At 45.5% G+C, this 22,545-nt stretch overlaps 1 protein-coding gene across 6 annotated transcripts in view; it reads right to left on the bottom strand.

Moving 5' to 3' along the window:
• LOC134359857 (G-protein-signaling modulator 1-like) overlaps window positions 1-22,545 on the bottom strand; it is a 294,482-nt gene that overhangs the window by 93,654 nt on the left and 178,283 nt on the right. For all 6 annotated transcript variants that reach the window (XM_063073605.1, XM_063073611.1, XM_063073608.1 and 3 more), the window contains one exon: window positions 4,747-4,855. In XM_063073605.1, the coding sequence (XP_062929675.1) occupies window positions 4,747-4,855 (109 nt within the window). The remainder of the gene's footprint in view (window positions 1-4,746; window positions 4,856-22,545) is intronic.

Here is a 22,545-nt window from a genome sequence, read left to right as displayed (position 1 = left end):
TGATTGAGAACAGAATACATACTGCCCAATTTCTGATAAAGTGAGCTCTGTCATTTGCAACTGAGGCTCCCCAGAACCTTGTCTACCAGAATTGTAAACTTTTGAAGGAGAACTTTTTGTTTTGACAGGTAAAGTCACAATTGCAATTAACCTGCAGCACACAGCTAAAATAAGCTCCACAGATACGGAGGCCTAGTTATGGCTTATAACAATTAGGCCTTCAGTATTTCATAGAAGGACTCATCTCTTCAACAGCTTAGTCAGTTTCTAATTAGCCCAATTCTGCATATGCAATTTAGATGTAATTACCGTGACTAATTAAAGCGTTACCGCTAATAGCAGAACAATTATACAACCCACAGGATTCGAGTTTTGAGTTACTAATTTAAACATATGAAATGCTGATTACCTGGAGAACAAATGCTGCTTACATTTTTCAACACGACCACGCTCCATCTGCTGTCTGCACAGGGCTACACTGTACTCTCACTTTAAGCACTTCTGGCTCTCCACGCCAACCTGAATGCAATGTGGGACCAGGTATTCCCAGGCATCAGTGAAGATGCTGCACTCTTTCTAAAAGGCTTTTTGAACACCCTCCAGTCTTCTCCTTTGTCTACCTGGTAACCTCTTACTACAAGAGGGCTTGGAATGAAGTGTTTCATTCAGCCATCTGTCATTGGGCATGGGAAGGGCATGGACAATTAACACATTAACGTTCTGTCCAACAGGGCAGACTGTGAGCAATAATGCTTGGGATATTGGCCTTGGAGAGAATGCCAACTTTGGTTTGCTTGTCCTGCCAGTAGATTGGAGGATTCTGCGCAGTAGTGGTCCCTCTTTTGCGCTGAGATACCTGTGTATACTCCATGACTCAGAACCTGACCAGTGCTGCTTGGTAAACCATAAGCATTGTATTGAGTTTGAGGTATGGACCTTCAAGCACACTTGCCCCATTGAGACCGAGAAACTGCGACAGCACATGGAAGAATGATGATATTGACATCTGTCTTTACTGAGTGCTGGCTCTCGAAATATGAGGAGCGGTCAATATTTCGCAGGGTCTCATTGTGGGCCATCGTTGTCAGAAGACAGTGCTGTACAATGGGGCAGGTTGGTACAGGACATCTGTTTTGTATCTGCTGGGTGTCAGGTCCCTCCTTTATACACCCTACTTTGGTAAACGGCCAAAGGTGACTTGAAACTCAGCGTCCATAAGTGGGCACGCAGCGTTAATGCAGCTTGACTTCCACAATTGAATTCTGGAATTTAGAAGATTGAGGGGGGATTTTATTGAAACGTATAAAATCCTAAAGGGATTGGACAGGCTAGATGCAGGAAGATTGTTTCTGATGTTGGGGAAGTTCAGGACAAGGGGTCACAGTTTGAGGATAAAGGACCGAGATGAGGAAAAAACTTCTTCACACAGAGAGTGGTGAATCTGTGGAATTCTCTGCCACAGGAAACAGTTGAGGCCAGTTCATTGGCTATATTTAAGAGGGAGTCAGATACGGCCCTTGTGGCTAAAGGGATCAGGGGGTATGGAGGGAAGGCTGGTGCAGGGTTCTGAGTTGGATGATCAGCCATGATCGTACTGAATGGCGGTGCAGGCTCGAAGGGCCAAATGGCCTACTCCTGCACCTATTTTCTATGTTTCTATGTTTTATGTTTTACAACTGGAGTGACCTTGGTGTTAAGTGGAAGCAACAATGGTCAGGTTACCATCTGCATACAGCTGGCGGCTTGTTGGAGCTGTGGAAAAACCTTTGGGGCAATAATACAGTCTTGCTTAACACCAGTTGCAGATTCATGAAAGTACTGAAGCTGCCCTGAGGTTATTTCAGGATACTTTAAATGTGTTCTGATCAAATCCACATACTATCTGCTAACCAAATTGGACAGGTCTTTTGCTATTCATCCATTATTTTTGTTTCTCATACACAATATTCAGAACTTTAGATATACCTCACTGTTTTACCATCTTAGTCTAAAATCATTTATTTTATTCTGGTAAGCATGCAGCTGATTTGAATTGCACAATGCAAAAGAAGTTTAAGATTCACGATTGTTTAATGTCATTTCCAATACACAGGCGTAAAGGAGAATGAAATAGTTGTTACTCCAGATCTGATGCAGCACAAATTAACACAATAAGATAAAGACACAATAATTTTTTTTTAAAACACAATAAATACATAAGACAGTTTATCAATATACAAAGATTGATTGTATGTCCATAAAGTGACACTCAGCACAGGAATGTTTCGACATAAGGTGACTGACAGGAAATGATAAAGTAATGGTGGTTGGGGATGTGGATGTGGAGGGGTGGGTTAGTGGGTGACGACGTTGATCATCCTTATTACTTGGTGAAAGTTGCTGATTTTAAGTCTGGTGATTCTGGCATGGATGCTACATTGCCTCCTCCCTGATGTTGCTGGTCCTTTTTCCGACACCTTTCTGTAAATATATTCTTGATGGCTGGTAGGCCGGTGCCGGTGCTGTGCTGGGGAGTTTTAACTACCTGTTGTAAGAGCCTCCTGTGTGCCACAGTGCAGTTTTCATACTGTACAGTGTTGCACCTTGTTAGGATGCTCTCCTCTGCACATCTGTAGAATGACGTGAGTATAGATGTGCATAGTCTCCTCAGAAAGTAGAGGCATGAGTGAGCTTTCCTGATTGAGCATAATGTGTTTCGGGACCACGAAAGGTTGGGCGAGATGTGCATATCCACGTGTTCGAAATTGCTCACAGTTTCCACTGCTGTGCCACTGATGTAAAGAGGGGTATAAATGATGCGAGTTCTCCTAAGGTCAGTAACCACCTCCTCTGTCTTGTTGACAATGAGGAAGAAGTTATTTGCCTGGCACCAGGCCCTGAACTTTTCCACCTCCTCTCTGTAGGCGGTCTCATTGTTGTTGTTGATGAGCCGCACACTGTCAAGTCATCGGGAACTAGTCCATGTGAGTACTCGGGAATTTGGCCGTGCAGACATGTGTGAGCAGAGAGTTCAGCAATGGGATCAGCACACAGCCCTGGGTACTGAGGATGACTTGTAGCTGGAGCGGTTGTGTATCCTGACAATCCAAGTTCTGTTGGTTATGAAGTCCAACACCCAGTGGCACAGTGATGTATTTAGATCAAGGAATAGGAGTTTGTTCACCAAGATCCATTGAATGCCGAACTGAAGTCCAAAAACAGCATTCTGATGCAAGATGTGTCAGGGCCAGGTGAATGACAGCTGCTTTCGCATCTGTCACAGAGTGGTGCTGACTTTAAGCATATTGGTGTGTGTCCAATAGCGAAGTTGCTTGTGACATGTCAATTTAATCTATTTGCACATTGCAATGAACTAAACCTTTAGTGTTCATCTGCTTGAAGCCTTTCCATCACAAGAGGAAAAGAAAACCCCAGTTCAGTGTGCTACACTTGGCAGAACATTGTGGTACAGTAATTTAGGGAACTTTGCTTTATCAGAGGTGTCATTTGTTGGAAAAAAAAATTAACATGCCTTTTGAATTTCCTACCACTAAACGTATGTATCTTTACCTCCCCACTCTGCTTTCTGCAGGGATTGCTCCCTCCACAACTCCTTTGTCCATTCATCCCTCCCCACTAATCTCGCTCCCGGCACTTATCCCTGCAAATAGCCTAAGTGTTGCACCTGCCCATATACCACCTCCCTTCTGGGCCCAAGGCAGTCCTTCCAGGTGAGGCAGCACTTCATCTGAACATCTGCTGGGGATGTCTATTGTGTCCAGTGCTCCCAATGTGGCCTCTCCTACATTGGTGAGACCCGTCGTAAATTGGGGGACTGCTTCATCGAGCACCTCTGCTCCATCCGCCAAAAGAGGACTTTACGGTGGCCAAACATTTTAATTGCATCCCCATTCTTGTTCCAACGTGTCGTTCCATGGCCTCCTCTTGTGCCAAGATGAGACCACCCTCAGGGTGGAGGAGCAACACCTTATATTCCATCTGGGTAAGCTCCAACCTGAAGACATGAGTATGGATTCCACTTTCTGGTAAATAAATTCTATCTGAACCTCCACCTTCCTCTATTCCTCACTCTGACCATTTTACCTCCTCTCACCTGTCTATTACTCCCCTCCCCCATCCCGAGTCTCCTCCTCCTGCCCTTTTCTCTATGGTCCACTCTCCTCTCTTATCAGATTCCTTCTTCTCCAGCCCTTGACCTTCCCCAACCATCTGGCTTCATCTCTCACCTTCCAGTTGACCTTCCCCTACCCCCACCTTTATACTCTGGGGCATTCCCCTCTTCCTCCTCAGCCCTGAAGAAGGGCCTCAGCCTGAAACGTCGACAGTCTATTCATTTCCATAGATGCTGCCCGACCCGCGGAGTTCTGATCAGGTTACAGTGCTAATAATGTCTCAGTACAAGAGAGAGGCAGAGGCATTAAATAGTGAACAAATGTATGCAATAGCCGGATGTCCAGTTATTCTGAGTGAATATTTGAGGTAAATAACAAATGAACAGGGGGAAATGATCAGAGCTTTTCTAAAATGCATTACTGCAATCTGTATTATACAACCTGAAGGGATGGTGGACACAGCACACTTCAAATGGTTAAGCACTTCAAGGGAATGCTAATAAGACTTGAGAAAATAGATGTAGTGGAAGACTAAATCAGACAGATCTTACAAAGAATCAGGTGCAGGAAAATGGACCCAAGGGAAGCCTCCAATTCTGTAAGATTTTATAATGTGGGTCTGACAGTTTCTTACCTCTCTGGAGATTTCTAGATGTCTTGTTGCAAAATGTAGTCCTTGCTCATGGCTCCCAAGGGATACGTAGGCATTTCCTAGACTCCAGCACGCTCTGCCTTCTCCAACTCTGTTCAAAAAGCCAAAAAGAACATCTGATAGCCCATTTTCTTGTACCCTATTGTGCAATTTTGGATGAGATTAGAATATTTCTCTCATCAATCACAAATGCAATAGACAATATTTCTGATCTCTCAGTTTTACTATACGATAATGAAATATTAAAAATTTGGCTTTAGAGTTCCTCTCCTAGTATAACTTGCCATTGCAAAGCTTTTTAAGTGGTTTCTATCCGTTTCTGCACAGAGAAAATTATACCACTGGTAAATATGCGAAGATAAATAAGAACGTAGGGCCCACTGCTCACTGATATGTTTTATTACAGACCAGATTCACATGATAAGCTTCGCCTTAATGTTTGGCCTTGAGCATAAGAAAAATCTGACAGAGTTAAAAATGAAAGAATACATCAAATGTTGCACAGAATATTGTGTGTGAGCCTCGGGAAAGTCAAGCCTAGTAACAGCGTTTGTTTAGAGTTTTTTGAACTATGGCAGAATCGGTATCCTACAGCTTTGTCCGATTTACTGTGCAAGGAAGAGGTGGAAGGTAGGGGTGACAAAGAGAAAATCTGTATCACTTTCTTCAGTTATGTGATTTGAGAACAATCGTACAGGAAGAGACTACTTGAGGCTCACCGATAAACAACGGTCATAGCCTACACAGCCCACTATCACTTTTTTTTCCTAAGTTAACATTGCTTTGACAACAATGCCACCACTTTTTTTGTTGTGTCAAGAAGGCTCAAGAACAATTGTTTTTTCAGATCACTAACTATTAGACGAGCAGCTTAGGAGGAGACAATGGCGCCTAACGGCGACTCCCTTTGCTTGCATCTTCGAAAACAGCTGTATTTCTATCCTTAATATCTCTATTTTTCCCTTTCAGCGTTCTTTTGAAGACCCTGGCCAGGTGTTACACGCTGACTACGGTTCTTTGCAGGGATGGGACCCACTCTCAGGGCTCCATGACTGGCCGTTATTTGGCATGCCAAGGGTGCAGCCTAATAGCTTCGTTTGCCTTTGGTGGTTTGAGATTTCGAGGTTCTGGAGACGGGGGGATCGGAGGTCAGTGTCCGGGCAGGAGATCAGTGTGTCACGGGAAATGTAAGATCTAAGGCTGTATGCCCAGAGACCCGAGATCTTTGGGCACAGAGCTTGGAAAAAGCGATGCAACGGACTTTAAACCAGCAAGCTGTTTGTTATGTCACCCCTCTTGCTGTGAAACGGAGACACCTCTTTCTCCCTTATTGGCGTGGGGAAGGAGAGAGAGAGCCTGTGGTATGTCGTATACCAGATGAATGAGCAGTCTTTGGAGTACTGCAAGTCTGTGTCTTTGCTGTTGTTTGCTGTATGTTTGAGTGCTCAGTGCTGGGTGCCGATGCTTTATTCGCCGGTGGAGGGAGGGGGGAATCATTGTTTACTATTGCTTACGTGCAGGAAGGGGGAGAGCTGGGGAAAACTTTGGGGTTCAAGCATTTAACTTTTACTCCTTCTTTGGGGGCACTCCTCTGTTTTCATGGATGGTTGCAAAGAAAAAATGGGATGTGGATTACAAATTACAGCAGGAGATAGAAAAGGCCTGTCAGAAGGGCAATGTCATGATAATCGTTGGGGATTTCAACATGAAAGTGGATTGGGAAAACCAGGACAATACTGGACCTCAAGAGAGAGAACGTAGAATGTCTAAGGGATGGCTTTTTAGAACAGCTTGTTGTTAAGCCCACTAGGGGATTGGCTGTGCTGGATTGGGTGTTGTGTAATGATCTGGATAAGAGAGATAAGAGAGCTCAAGGTTAGGAACCCTTAGGGAACAGTGATCACAATATGAAGAAGTTCACTTTGAAATTTGAGAAGGAGGAACTAAATTCCAATGGGTTGGTATTTCAGTGGAATAAAGGAAATTACAATGGCATGAGAGGGGAACTGGCCAAGGTTGACTGGAAAGGGACATGTGCAGGAAGGACAGTAGAGCAGCAATGGCTGGAGTTTCTGCGAAAAATGAGGGAAGTGCAAGACAGATATATTCCAAATAAAAAGAAATTTTCAAAGGGAAGAAGGATACTACCATGGCTGACAAGTGAAGTCAGAGCCAAAGTAAAAGCAAAAAAGAGGGCATACAAGGAAGCCAAAGCTAGTGGGAAGACAGAGGATTGGGAAGCTTTTAAAAACTTGCAGAAGGAAACTGAGAAGGTCATTAGGAAGGAAAAAATGGATTATGAAAGGAAGTTGGCGACTAATATCAAAGAAGATACTAAAAGCTTTTTTAAGTATATAAAGGGTAAAAGAGAGTTGAGGGTAGATATAGGACCAATAGAAAATCACGCTGGAGATATTATAATGAGAGATACAGAGATGGCAGAGGAACTGAATGCGTATTCGGCATCAGTCTTCACAGTGGAAGACATCTGCAGTATACCAAACATTCAAGAGTGTCAGGGAAATGAAGTATGTGCAGTAGAAATTACAAGTGTGAAGGTGCTCAGGAAGCTTAATGGTCTGAGGGTGGATAAATCTCCTGGATCTGATGGAATGCACCCTCAGGTTCTGAAGGAAGTTGCTAGAGAGATTGCAAAGCCATTAACAATGATCTATCAAGAATCGATAGACTCTGGCATTATACCGGATGACTAGAAAATTGCAAATGTTAATCCGCTATTTAAGAAGGATGGGAGGCAGCAGAAAGGAAACTATAGACCTGTTAGCCTGACATCAGCGGTTGGGAAGTTGTTGGAATAGATTGTTAGGGATGAGATTACGGAATACCTGGAGGCACATGACAGGAAAGGAAGGAAAATCCTGCCTGACTAACCTACCGCAATTTTTTTTTTTGAGGAAATTACTAGCAGGGTAGACAAAGGAGATGCACTGAAATTATGTACTTGGATTTTCAGAAGGCCTTTGACAAGGTGCCACACATGAGGCTGCTTCGCAAAATAGGAGCCCATGGAATTACAGGGGAGTTACTAGCATGGGTGGAGCATTGGCTTATCGGCAGAAAACAGAGAGTGGGAATAAAGGGATCCTGTTCTGGCTGGCTGCCAGTTACCAGTGGAGTTCCACAGGGGTTGGTGTTGGGACCACTGCTTTTTAAGTACGTCATTGATTTGGACTATGAGAAAAATGGATTTGTGGCTAAATTTGCCGATGATACAAAGATAGGTGGAGGACCGGGTAGTGTTGAAGAAACAGAGCCTGCAGAGAGATAGTTTAGGGGAATGGGCAAAGTAGCAGCAAATGAAATACAATGTTGGAAAGTATATGGTCATGCACTTCGGTGGAAGAAATAAAAAGGCAGACTATTATTTAGATGGGGAGAGAATTCAAAATGCAGAGATGCAAAGGGATTTGGAAGTCCTTATGCAAGACACCCTAAAGGTTAGCCTCCAGGCTGAGTTGGTGGTGAAGAAGGTGAATGCAATGTTGGCATTCATTTCTAGAGGTACAAAATATAACAGCAGGGATGTGATGTTAAGGCTCTATGAGGCACTCATGAGACCACACTCAGAGTATTGTGTGCAGTTCTGGGCTCCTTGGTTTAGAAAGGATATACCGATATTAAAGAGGGTTCAGAGAAGATTCACAAGAATGATTCCAGGAATGAAAGGGTTACTGTATAAGGAACATCTGGCAGCTCTTGGGTTGTATTCCCTGGAGTTTAGGAGAATGGGGGGGGGGGTGGGATCTCATAGAAACATTCCATATACTAAAAGGCCTGAACAGATTAAATATGGCAAAGTTATTTCCCATGGTAGGGGATTCTAGGACAAGTGGGCACAACTTCAGGATTGAATGACGTCCATTTAGAACAGAGATGTGGAGAAATTACTTTAGTCGGAGGGTGGTAAATCTGTGGAATTTGTTGCCACGAGCGGCTGTGGAGACCAAGTCGTTGCGCGCATTTAAGGCAGAGATAGATAGGTTATTGAGTAGCCAGGGCAACAAAGGGTAGGGGGTGAAGGCAGGAGAGTGGAGATGACTGGAAGAATTGGATCAGCCCATGATTGAATGGTGGAACAGAATCAATGGGCCAAATTCAGGATGTATATTGTATACATTCTCTGACATTAAATGTACATTTGAAACCTTTATTCTCCCTCGTGAAACTGAAATCACAAAAGGTGCATCTAGGTTGTAAGGTAATATCTTCCTCCAAGAATGCCAGCAAAATCTTGATGTAAAGACCCATCCGTTTGAATCACAGTCATTGTATCAGCTAGAAAATGATGTTCCACAATAGTTTGCAGAAAGATTACTGATAAGTAGTATTTTCTTTGTCAACGTTATTAATCACGGAGCCCTCCTGGCAACAAGAAGTGGCAGTGTGAATTCTTAAAGTGATTTTCTTCCCAATGCTTATCACCACTTTATATTTATTCAAAGTGTGTGCACCTAGTTCTGCAGGATTAAGACAGGTGAATCAATTATCCTTGCCAAAGCTGGCTGGAACAGTCTGACGATATCACTCAAGGGAAAACTTGAGTGTGGGCAGAAAATTTACTTGAAACAGAATGTGCTGAGGAGTGAAATTTTCTCATTCAATGATGATAAAAAGTCAGAAAGGCTTTCATTAATAATTACTATTGAAAGTTTTATCCCAGTGATATGTACGTGCCATTCCATTAAAGAAAACTACTTTACTGCCCCATTAGGTCTCCATTCCTGCTTAATGCCAACCACCAGCATCTATTTTTGGCCATCACTGTTTTGAGGCTTGACCATACATCCAAACATTTTAAGGTTGATATATTTTCAGGGTGCACGCCTTTGCTGTGAGACTGAGCTCCAGGTATTAGGTTCACTCTCGCAGAGGAGCTTTATTTACAGACAGGCTGATCAGAGACCACTGTACAACAAGCTGATGTCTTTAGACATCTTTGTGCGATATGAAATGCAACAATGTTCAATGTTTTAGAGTGCTTATCAAAAACAATGTATAAAGACTTTTAAAAAACTGTAAAAAGCTTCTACTTTTCCTCAATCTCAACCCCACTAAAACAGTTGACAGTAACAGACTACATTCGGGAATGAGAGGGTTAACATATGAGGAACATTTGTCCGCTCTTGGACTGTATTCCTTGGAGTTTAGAAGAATGAGGGGAGACCTCATAGAAACATTTCGAATGTTAAAAGGCATGGACAGAGCTGATGTGGCAGAGTTGTTTCCCATGATGGGGGAGTCTAGTACGAGAGGGCATGACTTAAGGATTGAAGGGCGCCCATTCAGAACAGAAATGCAAAGAAATTTTTTTAGTCAGAGGGTGGTGAATCTATGGAATTTGTTGCCACGGGCAACAGTGGAGGCCAAGTCATTGGGTGTATTTAAGGCAGATATTGATAGGTATCTGAGTAGCCAGGGCATCAAAGGTCATGGTGAAAAGGCAGGGGAGTGGGACTATATGGGAGAATGGATCAGCTCATGATAAAATGGCGGAAGACTCGATGGGCCGAATGGCCGACTTCTGCTCCTTTGTCTTATGGTCTACATTTCTTACCTGAATTATCATTCAATTGAGATCACGATGATTTGCTTACACACCGAATGCGAGATGATATGGGACCAGGTATAATGTTCAGAGTATTAAACGACCTACACTACATCTCTGAATCTAGTTTTCAGTTGACATGGTCAGACAGCTACCTGTACCACAATTTATTGGATTGTGTAAAAACATACAGAACTGTAAGCTAGACTGCCCAAAGGAGGAAAAATAATTAAGAAATGGATGAAGGTTACTTGAAAAGGCTAGCAAGCAACTCTGAATAACCAAACTTCTAGTCAGAAAAATCAAAGACAAGTTACAGGAATGAAGAAGAATACATGCTTGGGTTTACTTTGAGAGGTCAAACTTCACCATAGAAAGGTCCAAACTGAGTGCAGATGCTATTCTTCTGTAGGGTTCTCAGTATTAGCTGGACTGTTAACTGTTAATTGCTTATTACCAAAATGGCTTCTCGTACTGTTAACTGCTGAGCAAGGGGTTCTCTGTAACAGCAATGATTGGGTTATACTATGTGATAATGGATATTGTATTTATTTGCTAGCCAATGGAGGTCATGTTATGTTATTTTATATATGTGTGCTGAGTTGAGGAGCGGTGGCTTTTTCGAGAGGCGTGCGGAGAGGACGGATGTGTGGAGAACGGACAGCGGTTCCAGGGCGGCAGAAACTGGACCTCAGGGGTTCGGATGGTGGCCGGAGTCTCGGAAGGACATTGTGGATGGAATCGGAGGCGTAAGCTCCAATGTATTAAAATCTTATGTGCACAAGACTGATAAGTTACTTATGTGGCGCCTTTTCTTTTAGTTGTTGCTACTAACCCTCACCAAAAATTTGCTATAAAGTATAATTCTTTACTCGCACTTGGTATATCGTTTGATATTTGTGTCGTGGCTGATCACTGGGCGCCTCACACAGTATCCGCACCAAAGCATTTGCACTGTTTGGCGGGGTTGACGGCTATTCACCCTAGACAACGGGAGCCAGTTGGAGCAAAGGCCGTTACATTGTGGGGGCTCGTCCCACGGATTTGAATTCTGTCGGATATGGGGTAAGTTGCCCGGGTTACATTAGAAGAGATGGACGCGGATAAAATTGAACTTTGGTGTGAGATCGAGGATGTCCCAGTTAATTATGCCTGTGTATTAAGTGGGGTGGATATACCTACCCCAGACGATGTGTTAATTTGATGTTTGAATATGGTCAGAGCTATCGGTAAGGTTGTGATTGTAAGCAGAAAGATTGGTAAAACGGGGGACTCAGCCTTTGTGCTGATACAGATGGGTGCTGACGTCAAGGAATTGGGACTGCTGCTGTCTATCGGTGACCTCGGTGAGGTGGGGCCATGGGGCGTGCACGCTGTCACAGAGGAAGGGTCTGAAGAGACACCAGAGGAGTTGCCCGAAGCTCGGGGCGGAGATTTTAGAGAGCGGGTCCAATTGTTTTTGAGGGATGAAGGAAGAGAGTGGTCAGATCTGGAGAATGTAATTAGTTCTCATTCCCCACGGAAGGGGGAGGGCTCTGAGTTGGCCTCAGCCATTAATTCTTTGGTGAACAGGGCAGTGGGTCTGTGACAGAAGTTAAGAATTTTCTCATTGAGGACCCCCATCCCTGACAGGGAAGAGGATTACGAGTCCTGGGTAGAACATACCTCTCAGTTGCTAGGTGAGTGGCAGTGTTCTGAGGGGGAGAAGCGGTAAAGATTGGGGGACAGTTTGAGAGGGGCGGCAGCTAAGGTGGTAAAAGGGGTGAGAGTTAACCAGCCCTTGGCTTCTTGGAAGGAGTGTCTAGTTGCCCTAGAGGAGGCGTTTGGGCTGACGGGAAGCACAGTGGAGCTTTTAGGGGGGGATTCAGAATCTGCGTCAGGAGAAAGGGGAAAAGCTTTCTGAGTATCTTCTCCGACTACAGCGTAGGCTAAATTGCTTGAGGCGCCGGGGGGTCATTTTGGGGAATGAGTTGGATCGGATAAGGATCAACCAGGTCGTCAGGGGCGCGCAGCGACATGATGCAATCGCTACGAGCCTCCGGCAGTCCTGGAGAGTGCATCCCCCACCCCATCCCCCCCAGGTCTTTTGTTCAGTTGCTCAGAGAGGTCACGGAAGAGGAACTGGAAGCAGAAGAAGGCTCCGTTAACAAGGTGCAGTCCTCAGTAGCAGCTCCTTGTGGTGAAATGACCGGGGCCAGCTCCACACGGGAGACACAAAAGGGGGTCGCAGCAGGTGGGGTCCCTCCGTGGGAGGGGACTAGCGGAGAAGGCCCCACCTTGAAGGGACGGAAGGCACTGAGGCCAGGCGGAGGCCGGGGTCCTGCGAGGCGAGGCATGTGCTATAACTGCGGGGAAGAGGGGCACTTCAGGCGGGAATGTGAATGGCAGGGAGCCCCTCAGAGGGAGAGCCCCCAGGTGTCCCGGGGGGGTTGGGAAACTTAGAAGAGACTCAGTGAGGGAATGGACTGAAGCCTCTGGGAAAATACATTCCCAACAATGTGCCGCGGGACCATCGAAGGGAAGAGATCCTATCCCAGAAGGATTGGTGGGGCCCCGATCCAGCGTGTCGATACGGATCGAGGGGATAGATGCAAAAGCCATACTCGACACTGTGCTGCAGGTCACATTACTGTACTGGTCGTTCTACAATCAGTATCTGGCGCATTTACCCCTGACACCTTGCAGTGCACTGGAAATTTGGGATATTAGTGATGGTGATTACCTGTATGATGGCTATTTGTCTGTGAAATTGGAGTTCCTGGAAGCTGAGGTGGGGGTGTCTGAGGCTCATGAGGCCCTGGTACTGGTTTGCCCAGACCCCGGTGAGACTGGAGGGGTATCAATTCTGGTGGGGACCAACACCCTTATTGTGCGGAGACTCCCGGGAGCCTGTAAGGAGAAGGTGGGTGAAGACTTTTTGGAGACCCTGTCAGTGCACGCAGTGTTCTGAGCTGCTTTTGAGAAAGCGTGGGGTCGCCCTGGGCTGGACGCAGCGTGTGAACGAGGCACTGTGTGGTGTACCCAGTCGAAGCCCAGGGTGGTACGGCCGGGTGAAACAGCGAGAGCGATGGGGATCCCTAGATTCCTGGGAGTGCTTGAGGATGAAGCCCTTCTAGTGAAGATCGCGAGGGGCAGTCGAGATTCCCTGCTGGGGTGCTGGTGAGACCCGAGTTGCAGAAGCCCTCGGTGGTACAGGCACACGGGCTAGTGGTGATCGTCAGGAACACTACGGCATGGGAGGTCACCTTTAAGTGAGGGATGCCTCTGGCGCATTTGTTCACAGTGACAGTGATGCACAGCACCCCCGTGAGGCCAGTTGGGGGAGAGCTGTCAGGAAAATGGCCCAAGTTGACTGATGCAACACACATCAGAGTTGCTGGTGAACGCAGCAGGCCAGGCAGCATCTCTAGGAAGAGGTACAGTCGACGTTTCAGGCCGAGACCCTTCGTGACGAATAGTCTCGGCCTGAAACGTCGACTGTACCTCTTTCTAGAGATGCTGCCTGGCCTGCTGCGTTCACCAGCAACTTTGATGTGTGTTGCTTGAATTTCCAGCATCTGCAGAATTCCTGTTGTTCAAGTTGACTGATGAAGCTTTTAACTTTGGGGCATCACCTGTGCCAGAGGGTTGGAAGCGAAGGCTGGTGGAGAAGATGTTGGCGATGACAGATGCTTTTTTCCTTGATGAGTTTGATGTGGGTTGTTCCAGGAGCACTCGCCACACCATATGGGTGACTGAGGATACTCCGTTTAGGGAACGATCACGGCGCCTGGCCCCTGCAGATGTGGAAGACGTGCAACAGCATTTGTGTAAGTTGAAGGAGGCTGGGATCATCACGGAGTCCTGAAGCCCTTATGCGTCTCCTATTGTAGTGGCCCGGAAGAAGAATGGGAAAGTTTCTTATGTGTGTGGACTATAGAACACTGAACAGGCGCACGGTCCCGGATCAGTACATAGTCCCCCAGGTTGAAGATGCGCTGGCCTGTCTGAGTGGGGCAACGTAGTTTAGTGTGTTGGATTTGAGGAGTGGGTATTACCAGATCCCGATGATTGAGGCCGATAAAGAGAAGACGGCCTTCATTTGCCCTTTGGGATTTTACCAGTTTGAAAGGATGCCCCAGGGAATATCAGGGGGCCCTGCCACCTTCCAGAGGGTCATGGAGAAGACAGTGAGGGATATGAACCTGCTCGAAGCACTAGTATACTTGGATAACCTCATAGTATTCACACTGGAAGAACACGAAGCGAGACTAATGAAGGTGCTCAACCGGCTGAAGCAGGAAGGGTTAAACCTTCCCCTGGACAAGTGCCAGTTCTGCCAGACATCTGTTAGCCAAGTTGGACACATTGTCTCGCAGAATGGAGTAGCTACAAACCTGGCTAAGATCGAAGCAGTGACCACCTGGCCGAGGCCCCAGACCGTGAGTGCTCTGCGCTCGTTCCTGGGATTCTGTGGGTACTATCGGAGATTCGTGAAGGGCTACGCCAAGGTGAGTCATCCCTTGAACCAGCTTCTGCGTGGCTACCCTCCCCTGGGACAGAGGGGGAAATGGAGGAAAGGACAGGAGGTGGGAGCATATTTGAACCCATCAAAGCCCTTCGGACAGAGATGGGATGACAAATGTGAAGTGGCTTTCCAGTCACTGAAGGCGCCGGTACTGGCTTTTGCAGACCCCCGATTGCCCTATGTGCTACACACTGACGCCAGTCATGAGGGGTTAGGGGCCATTTTATATCAGGATCAGGCGCTGGCCTGAGGCCTGTAGTATTTGTCAGCCGGAGTTTGTTGCCTTCGGAGAGGAACTATCCCACTCACAAGTTGCAGTCCCTGGCGTTGAAATGGGCGGTGGTGGATAAGCTGAGTGACTATCTCTACGGGGCCAAGTTTGAGGTGAGGACAGACAACAACCCGTTCACCTACATCTTGACCTCGGTGAAACTAGATGCCACAGGCCATTGGTGGCTGGCAGTTTTGTCTGTATATGATTTCAGCCTGAAGTACCAGCCAGGGAGCCAGAATGTCGACGCGGATGCTCTGTCCCGACGGGCAGGTGAGGAGCTGGGGAAGGACGAGGAGTGGAAGAGTGTTCCTGCATCCGGGGTGAAGGCGATGTGCCAGTTTGCTATCACCGTGCAGGCTGAGGAGAAGGAGAGGTCAGATCGAGCAGTGGACTCATTGGGGGCATCCGATGACGCCCTGCCCCTAGTGTACTGTGACATGACTGCTCTGAAGACCACGCAGCTGCCAGGGTTAAGCCCTGGGGAAGTGGCCGCTGCTCAGCGAGATGACCCGGACATAGGCCCAGTCTGGCATGCAGTGGCAGAGGGGGATGTGACACGGGCAGAGAAGGCTAAGCACGGTTCAGTGTCCCTGTTACTGAGAGAATGGTGTTGGTTGAGGTTGAAGAACCAAATGTTATACCAGGTAATGTCACCCACGGACTGACCTCGGTGTTGGCAGCTGGTCCTGCCGGAGAAGTATCGGAAGGTTGTCTTGAAGTCCCTCCATGATGACTCTAGACATTTGGGGGTGGAAAAGACCTATGGATTGCTCAAAGATCGGTTTTACTGGCCACAAATGAGGACGGAGGTTGAAGAGTACTGCAAGTCCTGCATTCGTTGCATACAGCAGAAGATGCTGCCCGGGCAGGCTGCCCCTTTGTCCCACATGCAGAGTGCGGGGCCTTTGGACCTGGTGTGTATGGATTTCCTGTCTATAGAACCCGATGCCAGCAACACGGCGAATGTCTTGGTCATCACGGACCACTACACCAGGTACGCTCAAGCTTTTCCTACCAAGGATCAGAGGGCGACTACAGTGGCAAAAGTGGTATGGGAGAAGTATTTTGTGCAGTATGGTCTGCCTCAGCAGATACATAGTGACCAGGGACGGGACTTTGAGAGTAAGCTCATCTGTGAGTTACTGGGCATGCTGGGGGTTGAGAAATCGAGGACCACACCCTATCATTCACAGGGCAATCCCCAACCGGAAAGGTTCATCGGGACACTGCTAGACATGCTCAGGACTCTGGAAATCAGCAAAAAGAATCGATGGAGTCGGCATCTGGTTCACTGTTACAACTGTACACGCAATGAAGCCATTGGTTACTCACTCTATTATCTGATGTTTGGGCGCAAGGCAAGGTTGCCCACTGACCTTTGTTTCGGGACTGATGTGGGTGAGCTGTCGCTGAAGCCTTACCTGAAGTATGTGTCTGATATGAGGAAAGAACTGAAAAGAGCTTACGAGTTGGCTGGGGAGGCTGCCACCCGGCAGAATCAGGAAAATAAAAGGAGGTATGGCCAGAAAGTAAAGTTCTCTCAACTCCTACCGGGAGACCGAGTCCTCATCAGGAATCTGGGATTACCAGGAAAACACAAGCTGGCTGATTGCTGGGCAGCCACACCCTATGTGGCGGAGAGTCAGATGTCAAACCCACCGATTTTCCGGGTACGGCCCGAGAATGGAAAGGGGCCTGTCAAGATTCTCCACTGGAATCACCTGTTGCCCCTGGGGCAAGATGTGCAGGTGGAGTGGGAGCAGCTGCACCCAATACCAGGACTCTGCGTCCCCGCAGGGTGGAAGACGTGCCTACCCCGGGAGAGACTAGCCTCAGCCCAGTCCCTGTGAGGGATAATGATTCGGAGGATGACGACTGGGGTGGTTGGTACATTCTGCCGTTCACTGATGCTCCCGTGATGGAGGAAGAGACTCCTGGCCTTTCCCCCTCTGGGTTAGAAGGGGCTAGTGAGGGGTAGTCCGTGGTGCCGCAGGGCGCTGAAGGAGAGGATGTAGGGCCTGAACCAGAGATAGACGGTTCCGAGGTGCAGAGGGGCTAGGGTGACCACTCGGGGGAGGGTTCGCCTCGTAGTTTCAAAGAGTCCCCTGTAATGTCCGAAGCAGAAGAGTTAGACGAGGGAGTACATAGGTCTCAGAGAAGTCGGAAACCCCCAGAGAGGTTGGCCTATGTAGCACCTGGGGAACAAGGTGAGATCTCTACTGTTTTGGGGAGTCAGGTCACTGCTTTCTGCACGTGGATTGGGCTGTGTGTTCTGCAGGAAGGGATGGAGAATTATCTAATGTCACGAGGGCATGATATTTCGGTGGGGGGAGAATGTAGGGTTCTCAGTAATACTAGATGGACTGTTAACTGTTAATTGCTTATTACCAAAATGGCTTCTAGTACTGTTAACTGCTGAGCAAGGGGTTCTCTGTAACAGCAATGGCTGGGTTATACGTACTATGTGATAATGGAAATTGTATTCATTTGCTAGCCAATGGAAGTCATATTATGTTACCTGGTATATGTGTGCTGAGCTGAGGATCACGGGCTTTTTCGGGAGGTGTGCGGAGAGGACGGACGTGTGGGGAACGGACAGCGGTTCCAGGGTGGCAGATACCGGATTTCGGGGGTTCAGATGGTGGCCGGAGTCTCGGAAGGACGTTGTGGATGGAATCGAAGGTGTGAGCTTCGACGTATTAAAATCTTATGTGCACAAGACTGATCAGTTACTTACGTGGTGCCTTTTCTTTTACAAACCCCATTTCCAGAAAAGTTGGGATATTTTCCAAAATGCAATAAAAACAAAAACCTGTGATATGTTAATTCACGTGAACCTTTATTTAACTGACAAAAGTACGAAGAAAAGATTTTCAGTAGTTTTACTGACCAACTTAATTGTATTTTGTAAATATACACAAATTTAGAATTTGATGGCTGCAACACACTCAACAAAAGTTGGGACGGAGTTAAAATAAGATTGAAAAGTGCACAGAATATTCAAGTAACACCGGTTTGGAAGACTCCACATTAAGCAGGCTAATTGGTAGCAGGCGAGGTATCATGACTGGGTATAAAAGTAGCGTCCATCAAAGGCTCAGTCTTTGCAAGCAAGGATGGGTTGTGGCTCACCCCTTTGTGCCAAAATTCGTGAGAGAATTGTCAGTCAGTTCAAAAGGAACATTTCTCAACGCAAGATTTCAGAGAATTTAGGTCTTTCAACATCTACAGTACATAATATCGTGAAAAGATTCAGAGAATTCAGAGACATCTCAGTGCGTAAAGGGCAAGGTCACAAACCACTGTTGAATGCGCGTGATCTTCGAGCCCTCAGGTGGCACTGTCTAAGAAACCGTCATGCTACTGTGACAATTATAGCCACCTGGGCTCGGGAGTACTTCGGAAAATCATTGTCACTCAACGCAGTCTGTCACTGCGTCCAGAAATGCAACTTGAAACTGTATTACGCAAGGAGGAAACCATACATCAACTCTATGCAGAATCGCTGGCAAGTTCTCTGGACCCGAGCTCATCTCAGATGGACCAAAAGACTGTGGAACCGTGTGCTGGGGTTAGATGAGTCCACATTTCAGCTAGTTTTCGGAAAATACAGGCGTCGAGTTCTCCCTGCCAAAGATGAAAACGACCATCCAGATTGTTATCAGCGAAAGGTGCAAAAGCCAGTATCTGTGATGGTATGGGGGTGCATCAGTGCCCACGGTATGGGTGAGTTGCATGTATGTGAAGGTACCATTGACTCTGAGATGTATATTAGGATTTTAGAGAGACATATGTTGCCATCAAGGCAACGTCTCTTCCCGGGACGTCCATGCTTATTTCAGCAGGACAATGCCAGACCACATTCTGCACGGGTTACAACAGCGTGGCTTTGTAGACACAGAGTGCATGTGCTTGACTGGCCTGCTGCCAGTCCAGATCTATCTCCTATTGAAAATGTATGGCGCATCATGAAGAGGAGAATCAGACAACAGAGACCACGGACTGTTGAGCAGCTGAAGTCTTATATCAAGCAAGAATGGTCAAAATTTCCAATTGCAAATCTACTACAATTAGTATCCTCAGTTCCAAAACAATTAAAAAGTGTTACTAAAAGGAAAGGTGATGTAACACAATGGTAAACATGCCTCTGTCCCAACTTTTGTTGAGTGTGTTGCAGCCATCAAATTCTAAATTTATATATGTTTACAAAATACAATCAAGTTGGTCAGTAAGACTATTGAAAACCTTTTCTTTGTACTTTTGTCAGTTAAATAAAGGTTCACGTGAATTAACATATCACAGATTTTTGTTTTTATTGCATTTTGGAAAATATCCCAACTTTTCTGGAAATGAGGTTTGCAGTTGTTGCTACTAACCCCTCACCAAAATTTGCTATAAAGTATAATTCTTTACTTGCACTTGGTATATTGTTTGATATTTGTGTCGTGGCTGATCATTGGGAGCCTCACATCGTATCCACACCAAAGCATTTGCACTGTTTGGCGTGGTTGATGGCTATTCACCCTTGGCAACGGGAGTCAGTTGGGGCAAAGGCCATTACACTTCTATACTCAGTGTTGAGAGGAAGATTCTTCCCTCCAACTGACAGCCACATCTGCTCTTATCTAAAGTCAAGAGTACAAACAAGATATAGTTCCTTAAGGTTGTTATAGCCAGAAGTAGTAGCGTGGATAAGCTCCCATTACCTATTAAATGTTCCCAATGCTGTGTGCCTCAAATAGCCTCTGACAACCAAGTCCATTTCCAGGCCTTCATGTGTGGCTCAGCTACTGAGCCCAGCAGGACAGTTTCTACTGACAGGAAAAGAGGCAAAGGCGGGAAACTAGTCACTTCGGGTAGCTGGGCTTGTCAGCCGTGATTGGCAACTCACCTCGGAGAAGGAAAACTCTGATCTCAAACCTCTGCTGCCTTGTGGCTATACCCACTCATGGGCAAGTCTTTGGGAGTAAACACTGAGGGAAAAATCTGGAGCTGGAGTGCCTAGGGCAGTCCCACATTGAGATAAGTGCTGACTGGCAACTCCTGCAAAACTACTGGTATCAAACTGTATCGATCTCTGCCATTCCTTTGGGTTTATCAGCTGTGTTGAGAGGGGGAGCTTGCTACATGAGCAACAGCTTGCTCTCCATATTGTACTGCCCTGGCTTGCAAATCCAGACGGTGAGGAAGCAATAACCACGGTCGACCCTGACCAGCGTCCTCAACATGGACAAGGTATCTAACTTTGAAAATCTCTTTTGTCTGCCAGATATGATACATTTGGGAGAATTTAACCTTGTACGTTTATGTCTGTCTAAACAAAACAAGCCTTAGAACCCTCCACACTCCATATTAAGCAGCAAAAAAAAAGCAGGCTGCGTTTAACTCTTCAGGGAGTAAATGATTGTCTTGGTTTTAAAAATAAGAAATGACAGTTCATTATATTTTAATTGTTTGATAAATTCATTGTTCTTAGAATTGAAAGAGTAATGAAATTTCATTGTACCTACAAAAAAAATCCCTGTAGCTTGCCATAAAACTTATTCCAATCCAATACAGCATCCATCATCAGGGACCCCTACCACCAAGGCCATGCTCTCTTCCTGCTGCTGCCATCAGGATGAAGGTACAGGAGCCTCAGGACCCACACCAACAGGTTCAGGAACAATTATTACCCCTCAACCATCAGGGTCTTGAATCAAAGGGGATAGCTACACTCGCCCCATCATTGAAATGCCCCTGCAATCTATGAACTCACTTTCAAGGACTCTTCATCTCATGTTCTATATATATAATTTATTAAATTTTTCTTTCTTTTTTTATTTGCCCAATTTATCATCTTTTGCACACCGGTTGAACGCCCAAATTAGTACAGTCTTTTATTGATCATTTACGGTTATCATTTGATGGATTCATCGAGTATACCCATAAAAAGAAAATGAATTTCAGAGTTGTATATGGTGACATATATGTACTTTAATATAAATTTACTTTGAACTTTGATGGAATACTGGCCTTTGACATATATGTACTTTAATATAAATTTACTTTGAACTTTGATGGAATACTGGCCTTTGTCTGGTAGTAGCACTAGTAAATTTACTTGGCTGTGACAAAATTAAATTGACTGGCACACGTGTATGTTCCATAACTAACAAGTTCCCAGTGCTCATAAACAACAGAAAATGCTTAAGAATAAATCTTAATCAAGACTCCATTAACAGTCAGCACTTCAAAATAAACAGAGATGTGCAATGTGCCATTACAGTATTTGACAACAGTGAAAGCACATTGCTCATGTTTCTGGAGTGAAAATCAGGGAATGGGTGGAGTAATTTTCAGGCTATCTGAAAAATTCATTGCAATAGACTTAAGACAGAATAGTTACGTTTTGAATAAATTATCACTTCAGTTCAGCCTCTAATCAGTGTCTGCATCCTGAAATATTATTTACAAACCATGCAATATGGTTGTGTTGCAACATAACTCCAGTTCAGTAAGAAAGGAGATCCTAAGCAGTTAACATGTTAATATTTTCTAGTTTAACATTTCTGAACAGTTAATTCAATCTCCTGTCCCATGATCCTCTCATATCCCCTTTGCCAATCACCTGTCCAGCTCTTGGCTCCATCCCTCCCCCTCCTGTCTTCTCCTATCATTTTGGATCTCCTCCTCCCCCTCCCACTTTCAAATCTCTTACTAACTCTTCCTTCAGTTAGTCCTGACGAAGGGTCTCAGCCTGAAACGTCGACTGTACCTCTTCCTAGAGATGCTGCCTGGCCTGCTGTGTTCACCAGCAACTTTGATGTGTGTTGCTATAATTGAATGTCTGCAGTTTACAATAAAAATATTACATTATTACAGCCATTGTAACTTCTGTATACATTGAAGGGGACAGTAAAGCAGAAGATTTTAAAACATAAAACTTTGTGATGTATAGACTAACATATAATGGTCTCACATGTCACAACATTATGATACTAATTTCTAATACTATTTTTTAAAATTTCTAATACTAGATACTAATTTCTGATCATTTTAAGTTGATTTCAGTTACATAACATCAGAAGGCCAACTGAAGTTTGAACAGTCTCCATTCCTTTAATAAAAGTGGAGGCTCTCACTGACATGTGATAAAATAGTAACTATCTGCTTCTTCAACACCTCCTCTGGGTAGCTGTCATTCCTGCAGGTTAGTCTGTTATGCTTGACCTCAGCAGGCACCAATCCAACTCTCCCGAAACAAACATGTGCAAATGCCAAAAGGAACCATGGAAAACATTCCATCCGAATGCACAAACTGGAGATGATTCTTTAACTCCACCTGCCTATTCAACTACTCGTTTACATAATCATTGTGCACATCAACTTAATTACTTTTGCTTGATATTCCTCTACATTTTCCCTGAACGAAGGTATAACATAATCAAAAAA

The sequence above is a fragment of the Mobula hypostoma genome, chromosome 21, assembly GCF_963921235.1.
Source record: "Mobula hypostoma chromosome 21, sMobHyp1.1, whole genome shotgun sequence".
Taxonomy (NCBI): Eukaryota; Metazoa; Chordata; class Chondrichthyes; order Myliobatiformes; family Myliobatidae; genus Mobula; species Mobula hypostoma.
This window is presented reverse-complemented; position numbering and strand designations above follow the sequence as displayed.